Source organism: Pipistrellus kuhlii, unplaced genomic scaffold (genome assembly GCF_014108245.1).
Source record: "Pipistrellus kuhlii isolate mPipKuh1 unplaced genomic scaffold, mPipKuh1.p scaffold_m20_p_6, whole genome shotgun sequence".
Lineage (NCBI taxonomy): Eukaryota > Metazoa > Chordata > Mammalia > Chiroptera > Vespertilionidae > Pipistrellus > Pipistrellus kuhlii.
Window position 1 is genome coordinate 14,971,802 of NW_023425562.1, and position 25,699 is coordinate 14,997,500.

A 25,699-nucleotide genomic window follows, 5' to 3' on the forward strand; every position below is an offset into this window, starting at 1 on the left:
ACTGTGCTCTTTCCCTTAGGGGCCCAGAATATTTGTCTTTCAAATTGTTGCTGGGGATGTAACCTTGAACTTGGCTTCAGCTAAAGAGAAACTATTATTGGTTTAGGGAAGCTCTCACAAGTCTACAGTGGTCACCTTACCACCTATCAGTAATCCACTCAAAGTCAGAGTCAAGGAAGACTTTTCAGAAGCAAGAGCGAGGCTGAGAAGATGAGACACTAGGCATGACTGCTGACACTCCAGTGTTCTCTTGAGGGGCAGTGAATAGGGTGACAGGTAGAACCAGAAACAGCAGAAAACCTCTAAACAGAATGAAGATCATTCCCACAGACTGAATAGAGAACTTTCATTTTATAAAATTTCCTTAGAATTTATAAGTCCCTCTTAGCCATTCATTTAGGAAGTCTCATGCCCAGATATAATGAAGTTCATCAGTGTCCTGGCTTAAACACAGGATACAGCTTTACCAACCTGTTAGGCTACTTCAAAGACATCAATAAAGAACCTGGCCAAGCAATACAATCAGGGAGTTCAGGAAAAACCTCTCCTCCGGTGAACTCACCAGTTAACTTTTGCTGAGATGGGCACCAAGCTTTTCTTTCCTGATCAAGCTTGCTGCATAGGGGATCTGTAAGATAAAAACAAGCAAAACTCTGCAGGTAAGCTAAATTTGGAGACAGATGTGCAATAGAGACTTTTTTTCATCATGCCTAACAATTCGAATGCCAGTGGGTCTGCCCTGAGGAGGAAAGGTCTCTATCAGCTCCGCAGTATGGAGCTTTGGGGCATCACATTTCTAAGGCCTGTTCAAAAGCACAATTAGGACAGGACAGGGGAGCACACGGGGCTGTTGCTATAGCTCATCTCTGAGGCTACTACGTGGTATATCACTCACAGAAGTTTTCAAGATTTAAAAAAATATATATTTTATTGATATTTTACTGAGAGGAAGGAAGAGGGATAGAGAGCTAGAAACATTGATGAGAGAGAAACATTGACTAGCTGCCTCCTGCACACCCCTCACTGGGGATGTGCCTGCAACCAATGCAAATGCCCTTGACCGGAATCGAACCTGGGACCCCTCAGTCTGCAGACTGACACTCTATTCACTGAGCCACACAGGTTTCGACAAGTTTTTAAGATTTTACATTCAATAATATGGTGTTCTCGTTTTTATTTAGGTACAAAAACAAAGTGATGTTATCATGTACTGTATGTCTGTGGTCACAAAACAAGAATGTAATTACAAACTAGTTCAATCTAGTTTTTCATTTAATTGGAGTGATGAAATAATACTATCATTATAAATCACAAGTAAGATTAACTAACTAAACAAACGACAACTCTGGGTAATTTACCAATAACTACTAAGGAGCATCAGAAATAATTACACTGAATGGAAAATATGACCCTTGAGAATTCTACCTGGATAAACTTGAAAGTGCTTGCCACCTCTGGGGCATTGAATGAAAGCCTATCACATTTGATATGCTACTTTTCATTAGAAAATTCCAATGGTTGAAATCGGAAGACATATATTATTTAGATTTGCCTCTGCACTAACCCCAATTAAGGTATTCTATCATTATGTTACTTACCATCATCATTATAAAGCTTAATGCAGAACTCTAAGGATTTGAATCTATTTTACACTTAAAGAAATAACGACTCAGCCTTCTAGAATGTCACACGAAATATGGCTATTATGTAAAAGCAATAAGGGAAATAAAATTATTGTCATTCAATTAGGCAATGTTTTTGAATACTTTTATATATATTCTCCTCATTCCCAGCATATTTATTTTTGCTCTTCTGAAATATCAGTCCATAAATAAGAACCTGTATTAATGGAAAGAGCTACAAATGTACAATTATAAGTGACTAAGATTAGCTGGACTATTTTGCTGTAATAACTGGTTAGTTGAATCAAACAGTCTTTTCAATGGGAAACAAGATTAAAATAACCATATCACTATTTTTATATGCAACCACAACATGGATGTAACTGATAGGTGCATATCTGATAAAGGGCATGGATAGCAGCATTGAAATTAATGATTCATATAGTACCATAAAAAGTTCAGTGTCCTAATCTCATATTTTAGGATGTGAGCTGAGATCAGTTAGATAACCATGACAAGACCAGTTACATGGGGACCTACTCTAGTTACCTCTTCTTTTCACTCTAGGTTATGCTACACCTGCTATTAACACAGACACACTGAATCTTAGTTTTCCATTGTGCTGCTATACGCCAAAGCACATGGATCACCTCTCTAGATGCATGAAAGAACAGAGACTTGAAAGGAATTCTGTTATTTAGGGTAACAAGTAGAAACGATGCAAAACTTGGGGCACAAGGAATTACATGATAGAATATATTTGTGCCCCTCTCAAGTAACAAGAGTCCTCAACATCAAGATTAGATACCGTTAAAGATTTAGTGAGCATCTGCTCTGTGCCAGGCAATTCTTGTATAGAGAAGTCAGCATCACCCTGGGTTATCTCATCAAAGCCAGCAGACTACTCATCCTACCCCCAAAGAAAACTGCCTGAAGGGCACTTCTTTTAGATCTAAGTCAGAATTCTTTCCTTTCCCTTCCCTTCCCTTTCCCTTTCCCTTTCCCTTTCCCTTTCCGTTTCCCTTTCCCTTTCCCTTTCCCTTTCCCTTTCCCTTTCCCTTTCCCTTCCCTTCCTTTCCCTTCCCTTCCCTTTCACTTCCTTTCACTTCCTTTCCCTTCCCTTTCCCTTCCCTTCTCTTCCCTTTCACCTCCCTCTCTCCCTTCCTTCCTTTTTTCAGAAACAACAATGTAGCATTTCATTAAAATGGAAACCTTAGAAGAACAAAGGACTCAGAACAAAGAGAGGACATTTCCAAGTGAGAACATTTGATCCCAAATCTCCAGGTTGGAATTTAAACCTGTGTCAGGAATTATCTCTAATCAAACATTGACTGTTGTATTCCCCTGCACCCCCCATTAAAACAAGATGAAATGAAAGCCATACAAAAACAAGACAAAAAGCAAAAGGTTGCAAGCTAAAAATCATGTATTTTTTACTTTAAGTCCTAAATCATGAATGATAAATAAACAATATATTAGTTGTACTTATATGCATGTATACAAGTCCTTCGGTTGATCTATTATCTCCCCCAGATCTCCCTACCCTCCCTGCTGTAATTTGACAGTATGCTTGTTGCTTTACTATCTCTATATTTATCTTTTGGTCCATTAGTTTATAATGTTCTTTATTATCCATAAATGAGTGAGGTCATGTGGTGTTTCTCTTTCATTGACTGGCTTATTATAAGTATAACCAATGGACACAAAACTCTGGGGAGGGAGGGTATGCATGGGAGGGGGGGCAATGATAAAATATGTACACAGATAATAATTTAATAAAAAATGTAAAAAAAAGATAAATAAACAATATATTAGAACATGGCTCAGTTGTTATTGATTGAGAGCTACCCCATTTCAGTGATTCTGTTAATACACTTTCCCCCATCACATTTTAAGATCTCTAAAATGGGGTTTTTATAATTGATGGGGTCTTAGAACAAGAGTCAAAAGCTTCTTTTCTTATGATCCATCAAGTAATGTTGCCTCTTACACTTGACCATACTTAAGATTCCATGACATGCAATATTGGGTTTACAGAGACCTCAGCAAATACTCCAAGCATGGAAGCTCAGGATCCTTGGGGCTCCACTTAAGTTAGTTATTCCACATAAAGTTCCTGTAATAGAACTTACAAAAGCCTTCTTTTCATCTTGACCAGCTTAAACGTCACCAAGACTGGCATGGACCGAAAAACACTTAAAGTTATTATGTAATTTCTAAATTAGCTAGTTGATTCTAGTCTGTCAAAAGTATGAGAGCTTTCCAAAAAAGATCTACTTCTTAGTTTGTGCCAAGAGAGAGTTAGCCTAAGCTCAGACATTCAAGTGGGTCAACATCTTGAAAGGAGAACGATGAGAAGAGGCTGTGCTATATAACCAAGGAACAAGTAATGGCATTGTTAAGATACATAGCAATAGATCAATAATTGCAAAAGTCCCGCTGTAGCTCAAGTCTATCTACTGCTGGAGAACCTTAAGGCAGCACGCTACAGAAGCCCCCTGCTCAAGTCCTCTGACACAGAGGGACCTCCTTTTGTTTCATATTTAGCCACAAAACCAAAATCCTCTAGTGGCCAAGAGATATTTTTTGAAAACTATAATGAAAAAAAAAAAAAAAAGTAACTGTTTGACCTGATTTTTTTTTTTTTTTAAAGCAAAATATATACAAAATCCTCTGGGTTGAGATGATAGGAATCTGGGCAAATTCACATCCTAATGAACATGGGAGAGTCTCCAAGGGAAGAGGAATCACTGAAGGGCTGTGCCCTTCCTACAGGGGGAGTGTTTTTTCCAGCCATGAGGAAGACCTGCAGCTCCCTTCCTGCAAGGAAGCACCATTCCCACACCAGGAAGCTGTCAACTGCTTTTCACAAGTCTACATGAATGTAACATTAGTACAAATCTACTGACCTAACACGATTTTACTTGAGGCTTTAAAACATTTTTTATTTTTATTGAATTTATTGGGGTGACATTGATTAATAAAAATATTTGTTCCAGGTGTACAATTTTATAGCATAGCCATTTTCAACCTTTTTCAGCTCATGGCACACATAAACTAATTACTAAAATTCTGTGGCTCTCCAAAACTACATTATATATGTTTTGTCAAGCTGACAAAAAAAATAAGTATAATTTTGATTCATTCACATTGGACAGCTATTGCCATGTTGGCTGTATCATTTTTTAAATTTATTTGACAATCTAAGAGAAGAGAGGTCAGTGCCCCTGACTAAATAGTTAGGTATTGCATATTTTAAAAATTCTCTTGCGGTACATGGTTGAAAATCACTGCTATAACACATCATAGTATACAGTATTGTGTGTTCACCACTTCAAGTGAAGTCCTCTTCCATCACCATTTGTTCCCATTCAGTTCCCTCTGGAAATCACCAAACCGCCTATGAGTTGTTGTATTTTTTTGTTTTGTTTTGTTTTGTTTTTTGCTTAATCCCTTCACATTTTTTAACCTAGCCCTCCAACCTCCCTCCCCTCTGACAGCTGTCAGTCAGTCTGTTGTCTGTATCTATGATTCTGTCTTTATTATGTTGTTAGTTTATTTTGTACATTAGATTCCACATATAAGTAAAATCATAAGTTACTTGACTTTCACTTTGCATAATGCTCCAGATCACCTCACACCTGTCAGAAAGGCTATCATCAACAAATCAACAAACAAGTGCTGGTGAGAATGTGGAGAAAAGGGAACCCTCGTGCACTGTTGGTGGGAATGCAGATTGATACAGCCACTGTGGAAAGTAGCATAGAGTTACCTCAAAAAAATGAAAAATAGAACTGCTTTATCAGCAATTCTACTTCTGGGAATATATCCTAAGAAATCTGAAAAACTAATTCGAAAGAAGACATGCACTCCTATATTCATTGCAGCATTATTTACAGCAGCCAAACCTGGAAGCAGCCCAAGTGCCCATCAGTAGATGATTGAATAAAAAAGCTGTGGCACATTTACTCGAGGCTTTTAATGGAGAACTTTGAGACCTTCCACCCCTGGCTGCGTGCAACTGTGACTGCAGCATTCTGGACAAACAGCAGAGGGCACTTTAAGCCTAGTGCATTTGCTCCATCTATGCGCCTCTTTAGCAATCCAGCAAGTTCCAAGGATGTGAATCTGGGTCGTCATTTATCATGTGCTCTCTGCTGCAGCATGTCCTTCAAGAACTACGACTAAAACAGACTATGTCTTCAACCAATAAACAGTAGCAGCTTACATATAAATGCACTTGCTTAAAAAAAATTGTTGCCAAATTAGCAATGAAAAATAAAAAGACTATGAAGGCATCCTAATAGTCTCAGCTTGTATTGTAAATTATATTATATTCCAGTTCTTAGAAAAACCTTAATTCAAAGGTTATAGAGAGTAAAATGTCTTAACCTTTTTTTTTAAATGAGATATACTTGACATAAAACAATGTATGTGTTTATGAAGTTTCTTCACTTTCTTCTTAACCCTAAGGGGTGATTCATTTTATTTTTAAAGTGAAACACATTTTTCCTAAAATCACAGTTTACTTGTAAATGAGAAATCTGTGGCTCTATATTATACTAAACAGTAATATCTTCATGAACTTGCTAAGTTCTATAACTTTTATATTTAGTTTGTAGTGAGAGGACTATATTTCTTAGGTTGTCTAAATAAATCTGGTTTAGTAATGAAACATTTTAAGCACTTGAAAACTCAGGACGAGAGTAGGGGAGGAGGGGGCTTTAACACAAATGGTGTTAAGTGCTATAAAACTCTAATTTTAAGCTATTTTAAAAGCTAGCTTGTGGTCATGTATAAATGTTAAAGATACACATGCTTTAAATCTGCCACTGAGAAAAATGCACAAGGAGAATCAAGCATTTGACTCTGCAGTCATCATAACTTGCATTTAACAAACTGGAAAAGGAAGCACTGGTGCAGAAATTACAGTCAGTGGAGAATCTAAACATGCAGGAGCCAAAGAAATTCATAAGTTTTCTTTCTACAGCAATGGCACCCAAGATGCTTTCGATATCATCTTTTGAATAAGAACACTGTAATGATAGAGTATAAATACATCGTGGGTCTATGGGAATCATTATAAAATATGAGGATTTTAATATATTTGAATTCTCCATTATTGCGGGATAGAATGGGTTTTTATCTCATCTAAAGGGAAAAATGCCTATTCTGTAGGCAGAGGACTATTCTACAGTAAACATTCTGTAAACTTTAAATATTAAAATAATATTGAGTAAACTGTCGGGTTCTTGGGGAACAGAGTATGTAATCATATTTACAGATGAGTTAGGTCATTCAACTAAAATATTGGGGAAGTCAATAATGATGATACCTAGCAACTTTTTTATAATGTTTAGATATAATTTTCTAAAGGCATTTCCCACAGGTACTTTACCAATAAAACAAGCTGAATAAGGTATTAAATTCCTGTTCAAGTAAACTTGAGTCTGCTGCCTCAGTTCCAAAGCAGATGGCATAACGTGAACATAGGTCCTTCCTGAACAAAAATATCTCTAGCCGCCAAGGCTGAAACAGTTCCACTAGGAAAGTACACTTTGAGAAGGGATGTTTCTCATATTGGATAGTGTTTTATAACTTGTGTGGGCATTTCATGTTTATTACACACTTCCTCCTTACTACATACATCCCTATCTGGGCACTAGGCTAGACCTTCCAACAGGTCGCTTTGTTGGAAGAACTGACACTTAATGGACTATATGGGATGAGTCTTGAACTCAAGGTTGTAGACCTCAAATCTTAGTTACAAGGACAGTACAGTAATATATAAGCTTCCTATAATTCAATGCTATCCCTTCCTTTTGTAGTTTTGGTAGCAGTTACTTAGCAAAAAAAGAACATTTGAGAAACTCATGACCAAACCAAGGAAATCTGGAAAATAACTGAGGACTGCAATATGAGAATATCAGAATTGGGGCAGGGGGAGTCCATGAGTAGTGACTCATTCAAGAAATGTTTCACAAGGTGCTGGATGCTGGAGGCAGCAAGAAGGTCTCGGTATCTTATGGTAAGAGACACCAACGAAGAGGAAGAAACAGGAGGGACAAATCATGTCTATTTCATCGATTTTTATGTTATTTGCCTGGATATTCCTTTGAGGAGTTCAGGACTTACACCTATAGGCCGAGAGGTAAAAATTCTAGCTTGTCCCAAAGAATTTAATTTACAAGAAGTAATTTACTATCTAGAATAATGTGAATTAATAACACTTGTCTAGATAAATACATACCTATGCTAAAATATTTTTCAATACAGAATAATAAAAATGTTTAGTAATACCAATTTGTATCTTCTATGTAGCAACTATCTCAAAAGACATGAGACATTTTTTTCTTCTATCAACACTGCCTGTTTATTACATGAATGCAATATCATTTCCTCTTTTACTAAAGAAGCCAAATGCCAAAGAAAATTAAGATGTTTAAGTTATATAACTAGCCTTAAACTGGGGCACTGAAGCAAATAGTTTCCTTCCTTAATGCCCATTTTGCTAGAAATCACAAGTTGTTGGTTTGATGTGTGACAATTTTTGTTTTAAAATCTGAAAACAATGCCCTGAATAAAGCCAGCAAGGTCTTAACATTTCATGCCACTCTATCTCCAATTCTATTTTTTAAATTCTTCCTTTAGACAAAGAAAACAGTAAGTATATTCACAGTAAATAATTACTAGTTCTTATTGTGAAAAGCCATATGTATATTTTAATCACTGGGGAGATTAAGAAAATCCTTTTGCTCTCAGTGAATTTAAGTGCAAACAGATAACAAACAAACAAACAAACAAACCGAACTCACACAGAAACAGAACAAGGAGAAAGATCCTGTTTAAGAGGCACTTTATGTTGAGGTGGTTTTCAGAACTGAGAATTATGAACCAGCACTTTGAGATCAATGAAAACCTCTGGAGGTGTTAAGACTGACAAGTAGCACTTTTAGCAGAGCCCAGAATGGAGAGAAACATGAAGCATGGTTGCTTTAAAAATGACTCCCAGCACGAGCATGGCTCCTTCCATGCTGAAAGCAAAGGTTAATAACCATCCTTCTTAAATAGTCTGACAGAGAGCCAGATACCTGTCTCTTAAGACAAGACAGGTGAGTATGCAAAGACACATGCCTAATGGTATAGGGATAACATGGGCCAGTTCAGAAACACCTAGCCACCTAAATGATAATAATCACGCTATGAATAATACTGAGAAGCAGTGCATGTCTTTACTCAGTTGATTACAAATATCTTACAAATACTGAGCAGAAATTATTTCCTAACCCACTCATGAAAAGGAGGAAGCTGGGGAGACTGCCTTTTTAAAAGATATATATATATACTTTATTGATTTTAGAGAGGCAGAGAGAGATAGAAACATCAATGATGAGACTCATTGATTGGCTGCCTTTTGTATGCTCCACACTGGGGATCGAGCCTGCAACCAGGCATGTGCCCTGAACAGGAACTGAACTGTGACCTCCTGGCTCATAGGTCAGTGTTCAACCATTGAGTCACACTGGTAGGGCAAGGGAGACTGCTTTAAAGGTGCTAGTGAATAATACCAGATGTATCTGCAGGGGGACGAAGGGTGAGGAATTCATAAGGAAAAAAACAAAACAAAAAGAAAACCCGCTACATTTATTTATCAGGTATCTTCCTGTTTCCATAGAAATAGATCTTAGTGTCCACTTCTAGAGGTGATTAGGCTAGCGTAACACACTTTGTTTGGAAATAATTCTTTCCTTCTCATTATCCTTCAAGTGAATTTAATTGATTAATGGTGTTCACACTTCATTCTATAGACTGTGGCGAGCCTGGCCCAGGTCTGGGGAGTGAAGGGCAGGGGGAGGAAGATGGGAGACAGTGGCCTCCACGGAGTGTCTGGCACATCCCAGCACTGGGTTGGGAAGTTTGCACGTGGAAGACGATGCAGGTACCTCAGATTCGCCCACAGAGACAATATACACATCTGTCTATTAACACATGGTAGATAGTTACATCCTGAGGAAGCATACTGACACATCTGCTTATCCTGTATCTAAGTAAATCTCTCGGTAATTAGCATGTAAACCAGCTGAGAAGTGGGTGGACCAAAGGCTTTCCCAGCAAAAACATGAACAGTTTCTAAACAAGCCCACCCAGTTGCCTTTATTTTAAAGTAGAAATGCAGCTTACAATTTGTAACTGTTGCACCATTTCTTCTCGGTAGGCTAGTTCCCTTTTCATCTGGTCCTGGAAATTATCTAGGAGGAGAGAGAAATAGAGGCAGAAATGAATTAAAGTACTTTTAGCATATTTCATGAAAATATTACTGACAACCCCATAGAAAACTTTTCCCCTATCTAAATATATAAAAGCCAAATATGCAAAGTGCCCATTGGGAGTTTGACCAACTGGGAGTTTGATTGCTCTCTATGACATGCACTGACCATCAGGGGGCGGTGCGAAATGAAGGAAGGCCCTCACTAGCAGCCAGCAACTGCTAGGAACCCTACCTGTGCATGACTTTTGTGTACTGGGCCTCTCTCTCTCTCTCTCTCTCTCTCTCTCTCTCTCTCTCTATATATATATATATATATATATATATATATATATATATATATATATATCATAGTTGTTTGAAGGAATGTTTTCAAGATTCTATAATTTAATCAGAATAGACAGTAAACTCTGAGAGGGTAAGGTTTGTATCTTACATTTCACAATATCTCACAACCCATGTAGTACAATCCCTTGAACATCATCACAATCAGAAATGTCTGGGCAGTTCTGTTTTCTAGCCTTTGCACATGTGAGAATGTCGCTAGTACCACAAGTTTCCACTGCCTTCAGAAGTTCAGATGGAGGGAGAGGGTGCACCTCAGATGACAGGGAATGTTGACCCTTGTACACAAAATGCCGTGGGTGATAAAATGCGGGTCCATTAGATATGGCTGCTTGGCTTCCTGCAGCCTGTCTCTCGTAAAAAGAGTGCCTGCCTGTCATCCTGCACACTTTTTCTCCCTGTATCACCCTTATTTTATGGTCCTTCCTGGGCCTGCTACGGTTCTACAGGCCCTGCCTCTATGTGAGAAATGTCGTTATGCAAACTATCTTTGCCATTCTACATACTGATCATTTTTTAATTGCACTTATGGGAGAAAAAATGACTTCCCATGTATATATCATGTTGTTGCGTCTTTCAAAAACAATGTACACTTAGCCGACTGCTTTTTTCTGCTTTAAATGAAAAAAGTAACACAGTGTTATATTGCATCTGTGGTGGGTAGTCAGGTCAGCAGTTTAAAGGAACCAGAAACACTGTCATCAGTTTTTCCCCTCCTCTTCAGCCAACTGGTATGTGAGTCCTGTACATTCTACCTCCATCCTCTCCTCTCTTTGCCATTGTTACCCTCCAAAGCAGTTGTTTCCCAGTGACCATCTGGCCCGCAGCTCCTTCTTTTCCAAATCCCTCCCATTCTCCTGCTTAAAAATCTGTGATGGCTTTCCACGTCTTTCAAGATAATATATCCTTTACTACTCACAAGACGCTGGGTACTTAGACATTAACAGCATTGTTCTTTTATGTTACTGATTTCTACCTTTTCATACTATGTAAATTTCTTCTCCAACCTCAAACACATATCTATCTTTCCTTCCCCAAAGTCAAACACAAAATCAATCTAGCTACCTATCATTTATTTTTAAAGACTTTTTAAAACACAGATTTAGGTCCACAACAAAGTTAAGAGCAAGGTACAGAAATTTCCCATGTACCCCTTCCCCCCCACATACATAGTCTCCCCAATTATCAACATCACTCACCAGAGTGGTACATTTGTTATCAAGGATGAACGTACATGGACATGCCATAATTCTCCAAAGTCCACAGTCTACAACAGGGTTTACTATTGGTGTTGTACATTCCATGGATGTGGACATGGTTCATCATTATAGTATCAGGCAGTAGTTTTACTGCCCTGAAATCCTCTGTGCTCTGCCTACTCATCCCTTTTCTCCATCCAACTCCTGGCAACCACTGATCTTTTTACTGCTTCCATAGTCTTGCCTTTTATAATTTACTTTTTTAAAGGACCCAATTACTAATTTCACCTGAATTAATGTGAAAGGTACTGTTCTCTAAGTAAGTATGTGGTACCAATGCAATGGTTGTGGAAGAAGCTTTCATTCCCTTGAGGAGTTAAGGGGCATGGTTTAACTGAGGATAAAAAAATCATTATGCCAATTTCTCTAATGAGAATCACTTAAAACATAACTATTTTTGGAAATAGCATAAAAGGAGGGAGCAAAGAAAAAGCACTGGAGCACCATCTGCCAGCCAGCACAGGGGCAAGGGCTGTGTTCTGTTAACATGCCCATTTGAAAGCCAAAGGGTTTTCCAAACAATAATAAAACGTATCCAGCTCCTCTAGCCAGTTTGGCTCACTGGATATAATGGCAGCCTGCAGACTGAAGGGTCCCTGGTTCAATTCCGGCCAAGGGCACATTCCTGGGTTTCGGGCTCGGTCCCCAGTAGGGGGTGTGCAGGAGGCAGCCAATCAATGATTTTCTCTCATCATTCATGTTATCTCTTTCTCTATTCCTCTCTTTCTCTCTAAAATCAATAAAAATATATTGGAAAAAAAGTATCCAGCCTACATTCCTGGAACCAGAAATAGAAAAACCCATACAGTACATATAGTTTACTGGGTAGAGCCCACTCATCAAGCTACGAGCTCACAGCAAAATTGTGGACAAATGTGTAATGACATGTAGCTATCATTATAGTACCAGACAGAGTAGTTTTAATACATTTTTTAAATGACCTAAAATTATTTGATTTTAAAAAAATGTTTTAACACACTTGTTTACATTTTGTTATCATTGCTTTTAAACAACTATCGAGACTTCTGGTCTATACTGGTCAAGGAGAAGAAAGGAAGACTAGATAAGTTTGCTAGGAAAGGTGGACACAATGTGTTGGCAAAAAGGACTTCAGGATTGAGAGCTACAAACACGATCTGACCCGTCACTAGGAGGGAGACGGAATGGTGGCATGTTGGGAAAGGGGTCTCTAATCATGTACTCCTGTCCAACTAAATGCAACTGTCTTTGCTGGATGTTTGACCAGCTGCCCTATTGTCATGTCAAAGTGACCTTGGTAAGGGTGAACTCTTCCTCATCCATTTCTTCCAATTTCCACCAAATCCCACATTTCCAACCAATTCTAGATTACACTTATCCCACCTCTCCTCACAATGCCTGCTCTACCTCCCAGCTCATGTCTTACCCAGTTTGCCAGCTAAACGCATGGTCTGGTATCAAACTAAGTTTCGCTGCCTGTCCCATTCTTGATAACTACAGCCCAAGTAATCTCAAGAAGCTCTGGCTTCTCATATCAGCTGGTTGACTGTCAAGACCCTGCAGCATCTAAATATCAAACTTTAAAGTGGACTATGGTCGCAACAGCGTACATCACCATGGAGCAGTCACCGTGCTCAACACTGAATATTTCCCTCAAGTAATCCTTTCAGCAACATCCTGAGGTAGGTGGTAACACTGTTTTACAGTTGAAGGGGCTTAGGCAATAGCCTAAGGTTACTCAGTTGCTAAGGTTACTCACTGCGCTCCTCTGCTCTGAAATACATGCCTGGCCATGCTGCTTGAGCGTGGTCTTCCTCCCCTCCCAGCAAGTGAGAGACTTGCTCATTCCTCCTCCTCTATTTCTGACCCCCCTCCCAATAGAGACGTGCTTTCTCCTCCTCTTCCCCTTTCTTTTCTTCCTCCACCTGGTCTTCCACTACCTCCTTGTCTTCCTCCTTCCTCTAATCTTTCTCCTCACCTTTTCCCCTGGTCCTCATTAACCCTCACTAATCCTCAGAACCACAACAAGAATCCCAAGAGAAACTCAGAAACGTATTCTAGAATTGCTTTTCTGGAGCTCAGTGCTAATAATCTCTTCCTTCTCCTGCTTAGTCATCGAAGCTGACATTACTGAGCACAGGGATGCGCACAGCCCTTCAGGGACCCCCTCATTTACCCTCTCACCTTCCAACGAGACAGGAATTATTGGCCCCATTTTATAGGGTCCACTGTCCTACTAACAGGAAGTGGCAGAGCCCCTTTTTGGAGACAGTATAGCTGAACTCAGGTTGGGTCGATTTTTTTTTTACATTTTTTTATTAAATTATTATCTGTGTGCATATTTTAACATTGCCCCCTCCCCCATACATACCCTCCCTCCCCAGAGTTTTGTGTCCATTGGTTGTACTTATATGCATGTATACATATAAGTCCTTTGGTTGATCTATTATCTCCCCCAGATCTTGTCACATGCGATAGCTTAGCCAAGACCCATGTTCTAAGTGAACTGGGTTGTGACTATGAGTGTCTGTCCCCCTCCTAGTAAAAAGCTCTGCAAAACTCTGGCTGGGATTCTTCTAGGCTTCCTTCTGATACAGACACTTTACAAAGTTCTGTCTTCTCCTTTTCCATCTGAGTGAATCTAAATCTGTCCACCAGCCTCAAAGCCTCTCACGTGGAGCTAACCAGTACACAATGTGCATTTGCTATTTCACTGGTGTGAAATTAACTGCCTCTTTGTGGTGTGTCTAGACCACGCATTATTCAAACTTGGGCACACATATACCACTTCCTTGGTCAGTGGAATACGCTGCAGATAAAAAAGAGGAAACATTTTTTGTTGTTGTTTAATTGAAGTGTATCAGATGTGTGGTATTCACAGAGCTTCATTTTAATTCAGATCAGAAGGCCGAATGACAGGCCTGAATCAAAAACTGGCCAGTTGTACTATAACATTCTAACTTAAAAAAAAAAAAAGGAAACATGAACATGCTGTATATAGTAGAGCAGTTAATAAAGAAAACTTATAAATGATTACAAATTAATTTGTGCCAATGATCCATTAGCTTTTATTAATGGAATCAATCATGGCTACACTGGCTTCAAGGAAGGCAGAGGGACACTTTAAGGATTCCAGCCGGCTCTGCTGGATCTAAAAGCAGGGATTTGCAAACTTGACAATTAAATAAACATCAGCTTATAGGGGAAACTAATCATTCAATGTTTGCTCAGTTCTGCAAGGAACCTTGCAGTCTTTCTTAAGATACAGTTTTAGAAAGCCTGGGTCCTTTGGAAGCATCTGCTTTTTGAGGCTTCAAAGATATTTTTAATACATTTCTCTTTTTCTCGAAGCTCCAAATGTCATGTTGTTCCTAATACACTATCAAAGGCTGTTGACCATCCTTCTCCAGTTAATCTTATTTTAAGCCTTAGCAGGCTTTATTCAAGTTCAAGATACGGAGTGTACTGTGAACTCCATGCCTCTCTCCAGAGCACTAAGAGATCACACACTTGGCAGACCGTGTTACTCCTGCGGTCAGATCTCTCTTCCTTCATGTGTCCTCTTGCTTTTACTGTGCTAAGTGTTCTGGTGGAACTCAATTTGACATGTTACCAGGAACCTAGCCCCATTCAAAACTGCTACCCGAGAAGACACGACTTTCAATTGTGCTGACGAGTACATTGGAGAGGCCCTGGTGAACGCAGACCTTCCTGCTGATATGATTAAAATGGTCAAATTCCTGGAAAATCTTCTTCCACCTGCTGGTCTAGGTCTCTAGCACAGGAATTGCCACATATATGTTTTGTGATGCCCAGATTAATAAACAAGGGACATGCTGACATTCTAAAACTGTATCTCAGAAAAATTAATATAAATTTACATAATTTAAAATATATGTTCACATACTATTTTATTTCCCACTTTCTATGGAGAGAGGACTATGAGTAAATAAAACTCCAAAAGCTTGAAAAAAAATAATGTGACCCAGACTGGGACTGGTGGATTTTAGAAATCTGGACATCTACATAAAGTCTGAAATTCCAGGATTCTGGCAGTATAACCAATAGCTTTTACACTAAAATATCTCCTGCCATCGAAGTTGAAATGAAATGTTAACATTAAATATGGATGGAGAACCCAACACTACTAAAATTATACTACCGTATTTTCTGGCGTATAAGACGACTTTCGGAAACGAAAAAAAGTCAGCGGAAAATCAGGGATCGTCTTATATGCCGAGTATATCCCGAAAAACGTCTCGGTCAAATTCATGGCATTGCCATTTGTGAAGAGACCTTCCATTTATCGTATCAATGTACTGTATATTACGGTATTTTCGAAAAATGTCATTCATTAAAAATTTAATTAAAAAAAGAACTGGTGTTGCCTTGGAAGTGGGGGGTAGTCTTATACAGCAAATATAGGCCTAAACCTATGTTTTAACTGTAAAATTAGGGGGTCGTCTTATACGCCAGAAAATACGGTAATTTAATTAATAAAACAAGCATATATACATTGAATTGATAAGTTTAAATCTTCATATATATTCATATTTCAAGCACCAAGCAGCTCTCTAGCCAGCACAATCTGAGAATATAAATTAATTGTTCTTTTGTTTTTTCTACTCAGGGAATAAAAATACTTTAGTAATTCTTTTAAAAAATATACAGTCTAGCCCAGCTAGTGTGGCTCATTGGCTGAGTGTTGATCTATGAACCAGGAGGTCACAATTCAAATCCCAATCCAGGCACATGCCCAGTGTGGGACATACAGAAGGCAGCTGATCAATGATTCTCTCTCATCATTGATGTTTCTATCTCTCTCTCCTTTCCTCTTCCTCTCTGAAATCAATAAAAATATATTTTAAAAATAAGTATAGTCTAAACATTTCTGAATATTTAAATTCATCCACACATTTAATGTTACATTGCATACATATTTTAAATATACACAATACATGCATACAGATACATATGCACTGCTGCAATAAGTACCAAAGGTTCTTCTATGAAATTTCATCTGTGAGCTGATTCAAAGAGACTAAAATTTCCCAATATTTACATGGAGATCACAGCACTTTACACAGTCACATAATCCTCAGAAGCATATTCTTTAGCCTAATAATAGGAATGCCATCAAATTCATAATGCAATGAAATAAAAGTGATTTCTTACTGAATACTGGGAAAGACGTATTTCCTTTTAACACTTGGAATTCTTGTTCCAGTCGTCTCCGTAAATCTATTTGTTCAAATAAAACCTTCTGAAGTTCTTCTAATAAAGAAAAAAGGAAGAGTCATTTTACTAATCTTTATAAATAACTCTCCAGAGAACTGTTATATATGGCAATTTATTATTAGAAGACGAAATATTTTAGCAGTTTAAAAAGTGTTGCATAGACATAGGATAGATTTGTGCAGAAATCCATGAATATAAATCAATGTAATATATTATTTTAAAGTATTATATTACAGTGTCATGTATTGATTGATATGTATGCATTAATCTCAATTATATCCACCCAATGGTCCATATATTATTCATATGTTGCTTGTCAAGCTTAAAATACGGCATAGAACAAAAATATCCTCCTACTATCTCTATAAGTCTTTTAAAGCGAAGAGAAGTTCCATAGAATTAAAACTTTCTTTACCTTTCCCCATATTTTCTACATCCTTTTTGAGTGAATGAGGTGAATTTGTTTCTTGAATGTGTTCACCTTAAAAAAAAAAAAAGAGGGGGGGAATATTAGCTTTGTGTGGGCTATTTTCTGAACGTTTTTCTCTTCATTTTGTTTCAATAGCTACGAAAGAGCTTATTATTTACTATAACTGTAAATAATAAGTAAGTCCTGAAACTGTAAGTCCTCAGAACCAAATGTCTTCATTTGCTTATGTTCAATCCCCCAGAAGCATGAGGGGTGGGAGGGGGGGAGAGGAGCTAGAGAAAATGCAGCACAGCCTATGTAGCCTGTGATGGCACCTCCGTGAAAGTTGATTCTTCAAGTTAGCCCCCCTCCCCGCCCCAGTATTATCTCCTTCACAACGAAGGTAATGGTTAGAATGGGCAAGAAAGGCAGTTGAGCAGTCCACATTTCTGGAAGAAGTCTGATCAGAGTCCCTCTCCCTTCAGAAGTGAAGAAGTCTGCTGACTCTTGGAAGGCTCCCCAAACCGTGGAAGCTCAAGACTCCTGCCATCTGGAGCCACCGAAGTTTGGGACAGTGAAAAAGGAAAGAGAGGAGGCTTCGGTTGTCCTTGAGAGAGAATTTACAAGCCTGGAACAATTTCCTAATAAGTGATAGGCTTTTAAAAAATCAACCTAAAACAGAGACTAGTTATCTTATATTACTTTGTAATAGTCACATGCGTGCTGATAAATTCTTAACTACTTGCCTTTAACCAATAAAGACGATATTGTGGGTAAAGGTTAGGTTGCTTTTCTTACCGATTTTGCTTAAGTGCTAACCAGAATGAGGGCAAGATAAAGAAAATGTATTTATCTACACTCATAAATTCAGTCTATACAATCCAGAATTAGAAATAAACCAAAGAAATCCAATCATTCAGCTAACCCAGTGGTCAACAGAGCCAAATATCAACAGGACAACGATTGAAATTTCTTTTGAGAGTCAAATTTTTTAAACTTAAACTTCTAAAGCCACTTCTTCAAAATAGACTCTCCCAGGCCGTGGTATTTTGTGGAAGAGCCACACTCAAGGGGCCAAAGAACCGCATGTGGCTCAAGAGCCGTGGTTTGAAGAACACGGAGCTAACCAGAATTTTTTTTGTTTTCAAATTTCAATGGGCTACTGGCAACTATCCATAAAATATAACATGCTTTCCAAAGAGGTGAGGCAGTACAGACAAAAGTACTCTGAGGTTTCATGGATTTTTGTCCTCCTAGTTAGTCCCCTCTGTGTCCCTGGAGCTGTTGGCTTATTTGCCTATCTCACCCATTAGGTGGCGTGCTGCTTGGAGGTAGGGCTCTGTCTTTCCCGAATGGCCAGTGCCTAGCACAGTGCTGCACGTGTAACATATATTCAATAAATTGTTTTCAGTTGTCACTGAAAGGAACTTCAGGATGTTGTAAATTCTAAATTAAAACCCGGGCTAGAATACATCATTTCAATTCTCTCCTCACTATTTATTCATTTCCCTTTCTCAGCAAGAAATGGAACATAATGGCCCTGGGCACTTGTAGGAATACTTAGAGATTTCACTGTCAAGGTAAAAATTCCTACAAGGAGGGAGACAGAATTTCTCCTCAAAGTGGCAGGGAGACAGGTCAGCATCAGGCAGACGGGAAAATCCTTAGCAGGATCTTATAAATGGCGGTTCTGCAGTCCACATGAAGACTGTTGGGAGTATGTGTGTATGCGTATAGGATTGTGCATGTGAATACATGTATGTAAATATAATCTATGCAACTATTCCTACACATGTACATAGTTATGAGAAGGTGCTTCCTGCTCCCCATCAGTAGGACAGGAATATCATTGGCAGCCACGAGTTCCTTAATGCAGGTATTTTCTCTAGTAGATAAAGCATCCTTGCACAATCTCATTCCCACTCTCATCTTCGACATGACTTCTCTGGATAGGCTTCTGAATGTTCAAATTTTGGCTTCCTTCTCCATATAATAAAATATGAGGAAATATCTGTGAAGCATTCTAAAAATATACCTCAATGTAATTCCTATAAAATACTAGTATCTAAAACAAAAGTATTAATAACATGAAGGTGGATAGCAAATCACAAATACATAAACCAGCTATAGCAGTATTTTGAAAGGAAGATAAATGCATAATATGTGCATTTTTTACTATTCTTGCTCCAGTCAAACATAGACGGTTCATTCTCAGATAATCTTGAGTCTGAACAAGAGGAGGAACAAGAATGCACAGACCTCCACATCCATTCACAGGGCATAATAAAACCCTGCAACACTCAACGCTCAGTTTAAATGAGATAGTTTGTTTCTGAACAGACAACTCTAGAAGCCAAGTCCTTTTCACATTTTGACACAAGATTCTTTTTGCTCCAATAGTGGATTTTGTGTTACATTTTTTTGAGATATTACATTTCAATGAGATTATTAAATTTAAAAGTTAAAATATGACATGCTAAAATGCACTTCACAATTAGGAGGCTTATATAGATATGAAACCATTAAACAAATGGCTAGTAAGTGGAAAGTATATTAACTGCAAGCAAATCTACTGATGACATTAATAATAAGCTTTTCTCTTCATCAGCTTTGGGTTTATTAATAGTTGACATCAGTGTCTATTTCAAAGAGATACTCTACTTCAACTTCTGGGTAAAATCTGCCAATTTTGAGCTTAGATGGAATGTTTCACATACAAAGGGTTTTTAAAAATAGTTCGATGCTATTATAGTAAGTAAGGAGTACAGATGCCTCAGCTGCCTTTTGTGTATCTGGACCACTGCCTTTTGCATATTACTAATCTGTAAAAACCAGATTGTTAATGGTGGTTAAAAATGACCGCTGGGAGCCGGGATATGTTTGTTCACTATTACTGCTAATGTTTTCCATCTGGTTAACAAAAACGGTAGTCTAATACTAGATTAAATAAATGAGATTTGGTTGACAGTGAGCTTCCAATTTTTATAGATATTCCATCAGGTTAAGTGCATGCTACTTTTCCAAAATTAATGAATGGCTTTGGAGACATCCCCAAATTAAAATGCTTTCTTTTCTTCCCACTCCATTCCCCCTTTTAAAGGTTACCGAAGGCCATAGTGATCTTAATCGTGTACAGTTATGGGAGAGAAAAATTATAATGTAAAGGAACATCTTTCTTAGAAGCCAGTCTTAAGATATATCTCAAGTCAGGCTGTAAATGAACACATTTGGGTGGTGTCCAGTTGGAGAGCAAGGGGTAATCACGGCCTAAGATGTATCCTGCGCTCAGAGGTGAGCAGAGCTGCTGCTCAGGGCTGTGTCTGCACCAGCACCACCGAAGGGCCTGTTCTCATGTCCAGCTGAATGGGACAGCATCGCTGCCTATCAGTCCTGCTCTCCCCAAAGGGAGAGCCAGCATGTCACATCGGAGAAACTGCTTTTCTGCCAAGTGCACTAGAGGTCAGAGGACCGGGAGTCACGTGGTTCCTGCTTCCCTGGTCTCTCCAGCACCAGGTAGTACCACATTCCAAGTGAATATTCCACCCCACTCACCCTTCATTCTGCCCTCGAACAGCCATCAGAAAATGGAAGTACAAGAGGGATGGCTGTGAGAAAATGCCACACTGAGGTAGATGTGAGCAGTAAATATCACAGGAAGAGACTGAGTATCTAAAGCACATGTGTCAAACACAAGGCCCGCGGGCCAAATCCGTCCCGCCAGGCCTTTCAATGTGGCCCGCACCGCGCTGTCATCACTGCACTCCGCTGCGTTTCCATCACAATGACAGTTTATGACTGTTCAGTAAACCATTTGGCCCACGATTTAGGCTGGATTTTAGATTTTGGCCCCTTCTCTGATTGAGTTCGACACCCCTAATCTAAAGGGAGAAAAAAAAAAAAAAAAAAAAAGCCTGGCCAGTGTGGCTCAATGGGTGAGCATTGGCCCAGGCACCAAGAGGTCACTGGTTCCATTCAGGTTGTGGGCTCAATCACCAGAAGGGGGCATGTAGGAGGCAGCCAATCAATGATAATCTTCTTTCATTGATTTTTTTTTTAAAATCTCTGTCCCTCTCTTTCTAAAAATCAATAACAACACATTTTTTTTAAATAAAGAGACACAAAAACATTCATTAGCACCACTTTTCAAAGCAGATGAGTAATTTACTTTCTCTTAAAAAAAAAAAATCCACACCTCTGCTCAAGAACCTGCAATGGTCCCATGGCCTACACCACAGAATCCACTCTACATTTCTCCTTCTGAGCCTTCAGGTTTTCTCATAACCTTGTCCCATGGGCTGAGCTGAGTTTTTCTATCACCAAACACAAATCCCTTACTCTAGCTGGGTTTTTATTTTGTGTACTTGCTGGATCTCCCTTACATTGTTCCTCTTGCCTAAGGTTCCCATACCTCTCTCCTCCCAATCCATCCAAAACCAGAATGCCACTCCAATCTCTGCTTCCATAAAGCCTTTTCCAGCTTCTGCAAATGCTGCAGATCCATTCCTTCCTTGGTTGAAGTTCTAGGTGCTGATTGTCATTACTGGGCCACTTTGTACCCAAGAGCCTGGTATGTTATAACAGATGCAAGTCTAGTCTTACCCAGCTAGAAAATCTGCTTTCTGAGGCCAGGAAGATCCTGCGCTATCGGCAACCTCCATTACCTCTACCCCAGGCAGGAATACAGATACTTGCAACAAATATCATTTGCACTTAATTCAATCTGGTTTGTGAAAGAAATACACACTAATGCTATTACAAATCCTCAATAGTCATAAGGGGTCTTTAAGAACTAACTCATTCCTAGAAATGAAAAAACACACGTTGATCCATTTGTATATTCTAAGGCTTATTGTCTATTTCAGTTTGCTGAGGAAGTGTTTCAAGTTCTATACCTATTGGAGACATCCCAAAATTAAAATGCTTTCTTTTCTTCCCACTCCATTCCCCCTTTTAAAGGTTACCGAAGGCCATAGTGATCTTAACAGATATAAACAGAACCACAGCACTGCATTTTAACCAAGACATGGAAATATTAATGTATATGTCTGTTGTTGCTTCCACCAGAAGAAAGTACCTGGAATTTTTTAGAGCTCATTTAATTTTAAGAGCCAAATGAATAGGTCAGATGTTCTGTTGGTGGTCATGGGACAGGAGGAAGAGCTGATTAAATGAACAGTTCTGTACTCAAGCTAAACTCGAATTCAATACATGAGATCATTTAAATATCGTTCCTTGGATGTGTATGGATGTGTACAGCATGAAGAGTATAAACTTGGGCATTCATCCATCCCTTCTGTGAAAACACACTCTCTCCTTCCTTCTTCCTTCATCCCCATGTGGTCTCCTACTCCTGGTCTTGGCTGTTTCCCTGTGAACTTCTCTTTTGACTTACAACCAGCATTCAGAGGTGCTGCCCCAGAGGCTAGCAAATTGCTTGTCACTGAAAGGTCCTCTATGTTCCCCCAGGACAAGTGTCGTCCATACTTGATGAAACGTTTGGAGAAAATATTTCCTTTTCTAGAAAGAGATTGTGTTATTTAATGGTATGCTCAAGGGTAAATTTAGGCAATGAAACTGTTTGGTTTGGGACTGTGTCTATAGATGAGACACACAGGTACTCTAACGTTGGAATGCAGAATAAAAATTTTCAGTCGAACATCCAGATGTTTCCATAGGCAGTGGGGACTCATGTTTTCTGGTCAGGTTCCAGTCAGTGTCTGCCCACAATTCCCAATGTCAGGGCTGGGCTGAGGTTCTGCCATCTCTCCTTCCAACAGCCTGGGCACAGGGCCTGGTCTCTATTTAGAATGTTTAATTCCTAAATAAACTATGAATTTTAATAATGAATTTTAGTTTTATAACCTGGCCTTAATTTATTAGACTTTCTGGAATTTTTATTTTCTCTTCCCTTAAAAATCTATCTTATCCCGGGTCAAAGTTGATCTGCAGTTAGTATAGTGAGGACATTTCACAGTAACCAAAATTCAGCACCACATGGGCTTTAGAGGTTTTCAAGAACCCTTTGGATTAAAGCATTAAAAAAAAAAAATCAATCACCCAGGATGCAAGGTTGAATAATCTCCTTCTCTATCAGTGGGATATGGACTTATGCTAATTTCTTGGTGTTTAATTGTACATTCAACTCTTCCCCTTGACATCTGGCACTTTGGTGAGGTCACAGAACAAAAGAGGGGGAAAAAGTCAATATCACTGGGGAAGGTATGTTAGAGAATTCACTAACTAAATATTAACTCCATTAGTGAAAAAGGGGAGTAGGAGAAAGAATAGTATTGGTGGGGTTACTGTAAATTAAGAAGTAAATTTTATAGTTCACGACCAAAATTTATTGTGAGTTGCAAATGCATTGTTCCTTGAATCAGTATATCAAATACCTTTAATTAGTGAATACTAAGGTAATTCATTTAGAATTCTCTTGAGTTTTAGGACTTGTGTTATCAATTCACACCATTTAATTTTTTCTTCCTGAAGAGTTTTTCATCTTCCTTCATTTCCTTAAGTTTCATATACAAATTTTTAAATCTTAAGAAGGGACATTTTTTAAATAAATATAAAGAAACTGACACCAGAAATGTGGAGATTATTTAATTTTGAATACATATTTTAAAAGGCTTCAATATTCATTGGTCATAAAAATGTCAGCAGTAATTTAGAAGTGGAAGGTTTTGTCAAATTTTACAAGTGGATAAACTAAGGCACAAAGAAGTTAAAGGGCTAGTGAGAGAGTTAAAACGTGGATATACTAGTATGAGCTTTTTAGAAATTTTCTTCTTTCTTTCTTTTTTTTTTTTTTTAAATCATAGGCATGTTCTAAAATAGAATGGAATAATAAATCAATGTGCCTCATCTGCTATATATTCATGAGAAGTGTAACTGCTTCTTACTATTCTCAGAAACCCATCCAGAGCATATTAAGTACACTAGAGAATCATACCAGTGAAAATCAAATTGATTTTAAAACTTCTACATATATAACAAGATGCAGCCATGCTCAGAGTCCAATGGTGCTGGCGTTTCTACAATGAGGGGGATTGAAATCAGATGACTCTGCTTTATGTGATTTCCCTGACCTGCCATAGCTTTCAGCCGCCTCACCAGCTTACCTGACTGCATCCAATTTCAAATCACTCAATTTCACCAAAGTTATTCAAAACAGATATGCAAAAACTTAGTCTGGGTTTGCAAGAAAGTGCTGCCACTTATATTTTTGAATAAGTAACATTTTGACCAAATTACCATCTCCCTAATCTATATTACTTAGCTTTAAGCCATGGCTCTAATTTTAAAAAGACCTAGAGATAAAAGTTCTACTGGCTTCTGGGGACTATGGGCTGCTGAAAAAAAAAAAAAAACCCTCATGTTTCGTCCCTTTAATTATACACGAGTACAATATCTGCTGTGTATAAGGTTAATGACCATTACCAGGGAGGTTTTTAAAAAACCATTTAAAAATGTAATCTCTTCGAAATTGTTGAAAAATAACAGTTACCAATAAGGCTGAAAGGTTGAAGGGAGGCTAAACTTAATTAAGATGATGAACTAAAAAAATCAACTGGAACTAAGTATTGTTGCTAAGCTGATTTTATAGCAGGGATCAATTAAAGCAAATATCTATCATTTCAAGATAAGTCTATAACCTTACTTGTTTAGAGAAAGGTGCTAGGAATTTCTTCAAAAACTATATTTATGGCTGCCCTCGGAGGAAAAATTTCATGTAAAAATAAAAAATTGCATGCTGACTTCTTAGGTAGTTTGAAAAGACATTTCATTCTTTTATGTCAATGGTCAGTAAACTCAGTAGTCAACAGAGCCAAATATCAACAGTACAACGATTGAAATTTCTTTCGAGAGCTGAAAACTGACTTCTGTGCATGGGCCACAAAGATTCAATCTCACTATATGTGCGCGCCTGCATGTGGTATTTTGTGGAAGAGCCACACTCAAGGGGCCAAAGAGCTGCATGTGGCTCTCGAGCTGCAGTTTGCCGACCACAGTTTTATGTTAATTGCATATGTATCAAAATAAAATGCTAATATTTTCCAATAATACTGGTTGAATTAAACAATGGTTAAAACACACGTGGTTATATAACCTCACTGGATGGCAGTAAAATATACATATTGCATTATAGCAGATCTGACCCCTCCTTTGGTTTGGAAGAAACCCGAGAGCAGGGACTGGTGTTGATGCTATCTCTGAATCCCCAAGCCCAGCTAAGTACATAGCATACAGTAGGCATTCTATAAGATTTGGGAGTACTTGAGTAAGTAAACAAATAATGTTAGAAGTTGTTACATGGGAAGAAATAACTCCATTCACAAGCAGGTTATTCTGCATAAAGCATTCTGCTGCTACCATCCCAAAGCAGCTAACTACAGTCTTCATGAGATCTTTGGCTCATCTAGATTTTTGACACTTTGCTAAATGAATAGATGTTTGGAGTCTGACCACAAAGAAATGCGTTAATACCACAATGTAGGCCAACTGGGTGCTCACTCTGGGATTTTCTAGAGCGTGCATTCCAGTGTGAAGACCATCATCGGCTAATCCCTGCTATAGCAAG

General features: G+C 38.4%; 1 protein-coding gene across 1 annotated transcript in view; it reads right to left on the reverse strand.

Moving 5' to 3' along the window:
* Positions 1–25,699, reverse strand: part of SKOR2 (SKI family transcriptional corepressor 2) — a 38,603-nt gene that overhangs the window by 4,896 nt on the left and 8,008 nt on the right. Inside the window, exons 4-7 of the mRNA XM_036419533.2 lie at positions 17,125–17,190; positions 16,647–16,745; positions 9,804–9,871; positions 563–628 (exon numbers count right to left, since the gene is read on the reverse strand). Coding sequence (XP_036275426.1) covers positions 566–628; positions 9,804–9,871; positions 16,647–16,745; positions 17,125–17,190 — 296 coding nt within the window. The 3' untranslated portion in view covers positions 563–565. The remainder of the gene's footprint in view (positions 1–562; positions 629–9,803; positions 9,872–16,646; positions 16,746–17,124; positions 17,191–25,699) is intronic.